Source organism: Microtus ochrogaster, unplaced genomic scaffold, assembly GCF_000317375.1.
Source record: "Microtus ochrogaster isolate Prairie Vole_2 unplaced genomic scaffold, MicOch1.0 UNK35, whole genome shotgun sequence".
In the NCBI taxonomy this organism is placed as follows: Eukaryota; Metazoa; Chordata; class Mammalia; order Rodentia; family Cricetidae; genus Microtus; species Microtus ochrogaster.
The window spans coordinates 249,342-256,793 of NW_004949133.1; the positions used below are offsets into that span (position 1 = coordinate 249,342).

The following is a 7,452-nucleotide window of genomic DNA, read 5'->3' on the forward strand; positions in this document are numbered from 1 at the left end:
AATAAGCTCTGAAACAAAAGGCAGATAAAGAGAAGCATGTTAATTTAAGTTAAAAGAGGTAGCCAGAAATATGCCAAAGCTAGGCTGAGCATTCATAACTAATAATAAGTCTCTGTGTCATGATTTGGCAGCTGGTTGGTGGCCCAGAAGAAAAAGTCTGCTACAGGCCACAGCAAACCTTTTCTAAGTTGACTATTCCAGGTATTGTTGCGGTAATGGAAAGCACTTTCCTCCGTGAGTCCTAGGCTCCTCTGTCTGGGTGTTCACTCTCTGGGATAGGCAGTGACTATGGCAGAGATACTCTTAGAGCGTCAGTGTCATAAACAGGCCTACAGCTGATCATCTGGGCTAGCCTATGTCCCCCTGAGAACGTATACTTACTAAGATCATTATTGAATTTGTCCATTAACTCATCAAATACCAAACAGTCTTCAAAGCCCTGAAACAAGAAAAATGGGTAAAAATAAGGCATAAATAATGAAATACTTCATAGTAACTATAAAGAGAACTAGTGCTGGTGGGGACAATGCACAGAGAGCTCCTCATCTGATACCTGATCATGATGCAAAGACCAGCAGCTGGATCCTCACGCTGTCTTTGCCTCACTGATCTCGGGAATGAGTATAATGATTTGAGAATGAACAACAAAAAATTTTTAAAGACATCTGTGATTTTGGTGGATCTCAATGCCTCTTTAAAAGTAACAATTACATGTCTTTACCATGAGTTAGTTGTAAACTATTTGAGTCTCTAAGATTCATGTTCAGAACGATTGAATGAGATGAGCATATAATTCAATGGTTGACTTTAGGTTCAGTTCCCATTACTGCTAAAAAAAAATATTAATGATAAGATCAAATTAATTTAGTTTCTATAACTCTAATTTAAAACAAATTCTGAACATGAAGAACTGGGAAAATTTGTAAGGTCATACTAAATGCAATGAAGAATAAGAACCCTGAGTAGTGAATTTCCATTATCTACAAATCCAAACTACAGTTTCAGAGACAATGTAAAAATATGGAAAACAGACTTTGCACATCAACTACAGCGATTGCACTTGAAATAGTGAATGTACTTTTCAATGAGTGTCTGCAAATTCTTTATGGTATAGGAACTTTGACATAAGGGATGATGTATAAGGCCAAGACAACAATTATAAGTTCTTACCTAAAATAATTTGTTTTTCCTCAGTACGTGTTGGGGTAGACACTAATAGAACTTTAGTGTTAGAGATGAAATATGGGTGTCAAGTAAGTTCTGCAAAACACATTGTGTAGTGAATCCCGGAGGTAAGGGCTGAACTACTTCCAGAACTCCCGCGTTTATCCACAGGACTGTGAGTGATATTTACTTATGTTCTTATGAAACTAAGTGCTTGCAGTTGCTTTGTAGGAAAGTCACAAGCTGCTTTTACTTGAAACAAAGTTCTATCATCAAAGCAATATATAAAACTAGTGATTGCTAAACTACTATCACATTATATATATATATTATTAATGTCTTGCATGTATGTATATATATATTAATAACATTAATAAGATTCTTGATATTAACATTTAATATCGGAGTGCTATAGTTTAAAATTTTCTTTCTAACCACAATACTAAAATTTGTGTGAAAGTAGTAGTATCAACATTTAACCAGTTTGGGGTTTTAAGACCTGCCAGTCATGTTAGCTGTAGACACAGCTCTCAAGAAAACAGGCCGCCATACCATATTTTGCACTTTTCTCCGGAATGGGTTATTGTATCAGACAATCTGGGCCCTTGATGGAGTTGACATTAGTCTGACTGAGCAACTGGGCTGATGAAGGAAACGGCTGTGTTCTTGGGACTGTGTGGGGATGGTTTAGATGGGGTTTCTATTTAGGATTTAGTATTTGAGACTGATGTTGGGATGATCCAGGAACTTTCCTACAGGAAAAGAACTCACCGCATTCATTCCTTGCCCGAAAAATGGAACAATGGCGTGAGCTGCGTCCCCCATCAGCACACAGTGTGACTTCAGGTGGAAGGGCGAACATTTCACTGATATCATGGGCTGGGCAGGCAACAGGAAGAAGTCTCTCAGGAGGGCTTGCCTGTGGAAGAAAGCAATCAGAATATGAACAGGATACTTGCAGTTAATCACTGCTAAGTTCTTTTATATATTGGCTTCGTTGCCTTGGTATTTTGATGAAAAAAAATGACAATGACAACAGTAAAACAGCAAACGGGGGGGGGAGATGTAGTTCAGTAGAAGATTGCTTGTCTAACATGTTTAAGGTCCTGGGTTCAATTCCCAGAACCAGGGAAAAAAAAGAGAAGGGAAATAAATTCTGCTATTCCAGGGCTAAGGTGATGGCTAATTTGTTAAATGATGGCCGTGCAAGCATAAGAACCTGAATTCAGAGCCTTAATTCCACGTAAGGTCAAGTACGGCGGCACTCATGTGAAACACAGGGTGTGCCTGGAGTGTATGTCTATAATCCCAGCACTGGTGGGAAATAGAGAAAGAAGGACCTCGGGACTGGCAATCATTCTGCTGCCAGAATTGTGGAATTCATTCACTGTGCTACAATCGATATTTTCTTATGTTCCTACGAACCAAGATGTTTGCCCATGCTGTGTAGAAAAGATGCACAAGCTACTTTTATTTGGACTATATTTCAGTCACCAAAACAATATTTGACTAGTGAGTGGCTCAATCACCTATCCACCACACCCCAGGTATTCATTCACCTCTCTGGCAAGCCAGTCTAGCCAATCAACAAGCTTCAGGTTCAACAATGAGAGACCCTGTCTCTAAAAATATGGTGGAGAGTGACTGAGAAAGACACCCATTGTCAGCCTCTGGTCTCCAGAAACATGCATATGCGTGTGGGTATACGTGCATTTGGACTGCCCCCCATGTGCACATACAAACATGTACACTTACAACATAAACATGTATACACACATAATTACACTGTTCTCATTACCACTGTGTGTGGTAAGGCTAAACACATACAAAAGGATAAGTCTGAGAGCATTTGCATAATTGGAAATATGTCTATCATATATCATGTCATAAAAGCATTATTATGTACATGGGCCACAGTGTTTTAATGTATTATTGTAGTTTAGGCTATTTTCAAATACAATCGTGCATTTTAGACTCCTGTGTAAATACTGAACAAATGCTGCAGTGTATTTTACTACATCACAGCAAATGAGATTAATGTGAATCCTTATTATATCTTAGGAAATCAATAACCACAATCAAAATCATGTCCGGGGAGGTTGGAATAAGTTGGCCAATGGGTTCATGATTTTAGTTGAACTGAAGTAAACTTATCATCTGTTGTTGACCGTGAAGGTTAGGGTAGCCACAAAGAAAAATCCTGATATTTGTAAAGGGTCAAGAGAGGTTTTCTAGAAAGTATAAATACAAAAATAAGGAATGTCCTCAGTAATCTAAAGTCTGAGGGCAGCAAGATGGCTCAGCAGGCGAAGTGCGTGCTCCCAAGACTGAGGACCTGAGTTCAGTCCCCAAAGTGACAGAAAGCAAGGAACTGACTCCCACACATTGTCCTTTGACCTTTGCATGCACGCTGCATACCACAGCGCCCTCCTTTCAACAAATAAAACAGTACACAAATGTAATTTAGAAAACCTTAAAAGAATATTAAATACGGCTAAGGATGTAAGAAGCAGCTGCGGAACAATTTTAAATGACACAGGAGCTCAATTTGGTGTGCAGACAGGTTCTAGTCAAGGGTAGAGAGCTGTAGGTCTCTGTAGACCAGGAACCTATGGCAGTTGGCGCTTGTCAAGCCCTACTGGGCTGGGGCTGCACTTCACATTTTGCATAGATAGCTGTGGGTTTTATAATTCAGCTCTCAGAAAGGCACCTTGATAATCATCTCCAAGGTGCATGTTGGGAAGTAAGAGGCAGACTGGGTTGAAATCTTGCTGTGGACCAGGCCTGGAGGCACATGGCTATGTTTTCAGCACCAAAGGCCTAGGCGTAAGGATTATGGGTTCCAAAGCAGCGAGGGTTGCAACAGGGAGGCCCCGTCTGGGAAACAAAAAACACCTGCTTCTTTTTGGCCTGATTGTGTCCCACGTTCCGTGTGTGAAATCTGAATCCTCAGCACTACGGCGGTTGCAGCCAGGAACAGGAGGTGGTTCACTCATGAGCATGGAGTCCAGATCCAATCAGATTCGTGCCTTACAAAATAAACCCTAGGGAGATCCATGTCCCTTCGGTCACAGGAGTTCTTACAAGCAGAAGGCCTTTTCTGTGAGCCAGGAACCAGTTCTCAGCAGACCCAAATCTGCTGGGGCCTTGCTCCTGAACACGTCAACTTCCAGAGCTGGGAGAAAAGCTTTCTGTTACGTCTAAGTCACCCAATGTATGACAGTTTTGTTGTGGTAGGCTTCTACAGGTCACACTGTTTCCACAGCACTGTTCTATCTCCCTGGAGAGGACACTGGAGTGAAAAGTGAGCTAGGTGTTGGGTGTGTGTGTTCATGTGTGTGTGTGTGTATGTGTGTTTGTGTGTGTGTTTGTGTGTGTGTGCGTATGTGTGTGTGTGGTATTTGGGGGCAAGCAGAGTCCTTAAATGAGAACACACAGCAAAGTCCACATGGAGGGGGATGCTGACATGGGCCAGTGAGCAGCCAATCACAAACCAGCTAGCTAGTTAATTCACTCAGCCTTGGTGGGGCAGAACTTAGTCCCTGTGGACCCTAGGCTGAGCAATGTATAGAATAATCTTATTTAATCTATAGCAACCTGCCCAAAATAGGTAATATCATTTAGCAGCATTTCACCACAAGGAACCCTGAGCATAGGAAAACACATGGCTAGGAAGGGACAGGCCTGGGACAGGTATCTGTTATAGCACATAGTTGTGTATCAAAAAAAAAAAAAGTCACCACCAGTCTTGTGGCAGGCACACCAAGCCCAAGGAATCCAAGGAAAGCCTAGGGACACTGACGCTTGTGTTCCTGGGATAAACTGGACATGATTTTCTCAGAATCTCCACTCATAACAAAAAGAGCCCACTTAGACTTTTGCTTTAACGCTGGCTTCCAGAGACTGCATTTTAAAACAATTTTTTTTTTAAAAAAAAGTTGAGGCAGTTTTGTTTGAATTTGGAATAACTCAAACCAAAGACAGGAAAAACACAATTTCCCATGGAGACTTACTCTCCCATCAGAGGGATGGCATCTGGAAAGTTCTTCTGGAAGAAGTTCAGCACATCGTAATTTGTCGGAAGGTTTTCAAATTCTTCGAAGGGCATGAACAAGGTACATGTGAAAGATTTGTCCTGTGAAGAAGAGGCACAGTTGAGAGAGAAGACTGTGACGCTGGCACTCGGGGCCCTTGTGGAGACTAAGGATCTCCTGCAGGAGACTATCCAGCTTTGTCCCCTTTCCCCTGGAGGAAAGCTCTGCCATGTCTCAGGGGACTCCTTGCTTCCTGAGTCACCAGGAAAACTGCTACCATGCAAACCATCCATGTTCACCAAGCAAATACTGCAGTCCTTGGATTGTTTACATATTGTTTCATGTGATTTTTTTTCCCTCCTCTTTTGCTTCCTCTTAAGATAGTGTTGATCCTATGATAGACAGCAACAGGAAGGAAACGACTACCACAGAACACAGCAAGCTGGAGAAATAAGGAAAAAACTCTGGAGACGAATGAGAGAACGGACCTTAAAGACTGGAATTCTAGATTAAAAAACGACGAGATCAACCAGGTTACATAAATGCCCAACACAAAAGTAAGTCATAAAAATATTAATTAGTAAGATGCATAAAAAGCAGATAAGAATTTGTACGTTACCATATTTGGAAGGGCAATCATCATAAAGGCATTTCTAGGCCAAATATGAAGACAATTAGGTTCCATGGCATACTGTAACAAAGAACGTGGGCTCGATTAGCAAGCAGCTCATCTCTACCGTGACTGCACTGCTTCCACAGTCACCTAGACCATGCCCACACATAGGGTGCATTGCACGCATGTTACTGCATGAAGTACACATTGTCTTAGATAAAAGTTTGGGTTCTATCTTTATACATTCAAACTTAAGCAAGTTTCTTTAACCATTTATTTCAAGATATGAGACCATACTGTAATAAGATATTCTTTCTCTTTCACCCTTTCTACACACAGAAACATGCATGTCGATATACATATGTATGTACATAAAGTCTATGCACATGAAACATTTCTGTGGGTAGATGTTCATGTGTGTGCGATTATGTGCAATAGTTTTACATTTTATAGATGGGACAGGGAAAGCCTTGAGTTCAAGTAGTCAGAACAAAACTGAAGGAACAACAGTCTCCCAGCAAAGTCATTGTGTCTTACAGAGGTCTGTGTCTGCCTGGCTTTGCTGTTCTTCTGCTCTTTGTTGCTGTTGTTGCTTTTGCCCCCAGAACCCTAAACAAAGTCTAAACCAGAGACACTGGAATGAGTCAAGCGCCCAACTGTTTGATTTCAAAGATTACACAGGGACTAGAGTGGACAAGAAAGTACAGCTGCCATGGAAAGCCACGTCACTTCTCCTTAATAAAGAGGGAGGAAGGAAGAGAGTGGGAGTTTTGGTGCTGCTTGAAAATATAGGAAATAATGGGTTGATGTGTAAACGGCTAAAAGGGGGCCTTGTATAGAAGATCAGAGCACAGAGGAACTAAGCGGGGAACAGCAGGGCTTTGGTACAGCTTCACCAGCTGAGCAAGGTAGAGGAGGTAGAGAGGCACCTAGCACTTGGAGCGAATGCCCTGCTTGTCCGTCCTGCCTTTGCTGAACTCTAAGAAGTAAGACAAGGAGGAAAACAACAAGAGAAGCTAACTTGGTTTCCTAACACAGTATCAAAGGTCAGAGTTTGATTAAAATAGTGAGGAAGCCAACATTTAGGTTCTGGCTTCCTCACTGACACAAAGACTGGCTTCTATATCATGGCAAATACAGTATGCTACCAAGAATACACGGAAGTTCACAAATAGTCCTTGAGTCTAGAAAACTTTAAATCCCAGCTTCTTTATCAGCAAGCCACACTCTGGAGAGATGCTGTAGGGACTGCAGCCTGAGGGCAGCTTGGTACTTCCTCCTGTGCCTCTCATCTGAAGTCCCTCAAAACATAAATCCCAAACAGCTCTGAGGTAGGCCTTGGGGTGTGAAAGGAGAGATGGAAAGACCGTAGGGGCTGGAGGCTGGAGAGGGCTGTCAACTGGTCTTTCTGGACACGGCATGGAGATTGCACCCAAACACTCGCAGCATCTGTGGCTGTTGGCACAAGCTCTACACAAAATCAGGTCATCTTAAATTTCCACCTAGATAAAGGAGATGATTTTCAGGCTTTGTGCTTTCCTGAAGAGCCTCCGGCAATCGGTAATGATAGAGGAGGGAAAGTCTTTCTTCTTTGAGGGTGTGGTCACTGGTAAGTTTCCCACGTTCCAATGGATGATTCCA

At 41.9% G+C, this 7,452-nt stretch overlaps 1 protein-coding gene across 5 annotated transcripts in view; it reads right to left on the reverse strand.

Annotated features, from left to right (window-relative positions):
* Positions 1 to 7,452, reverse strand: part of Kmo (kynurenine 3-monooxygenase) — a 35,529-nt gene that overhangs the window by 6,484 nt on the left and 21,593 nt on the right. For all 5 annotated transcript variants that reach the window (XR_001229452.2, XR_001229451.2, XM_005368526.2 and 2 more), the window contains exons 8-11: positions 5,818 to 5,889; positions 5,178 to 5,299; positions 1,936 to 2,083; positions 382 to 439 (exon numbers count right to left, since the gene is read on the reverse strand). Coding sequence is in view for 3 of the 5 variants with exons in the window: in XM_005368526.2 (XP_005368583.1) it covers positions 382 to 439; positions 1,936 to 2,083; positions 5,178 to 5,299; positions 5,818 to 5,889 (400 nt within the window). In the remaining 2 variants the exon portion in view is untranslated. The remainder of the gene's footprint in view (positions 1 to 381; positions 440 to 1,935; positions 2,084 to 5,177; positions 5,300 to 5,817; positions 5,890 to 7,452) is intronic.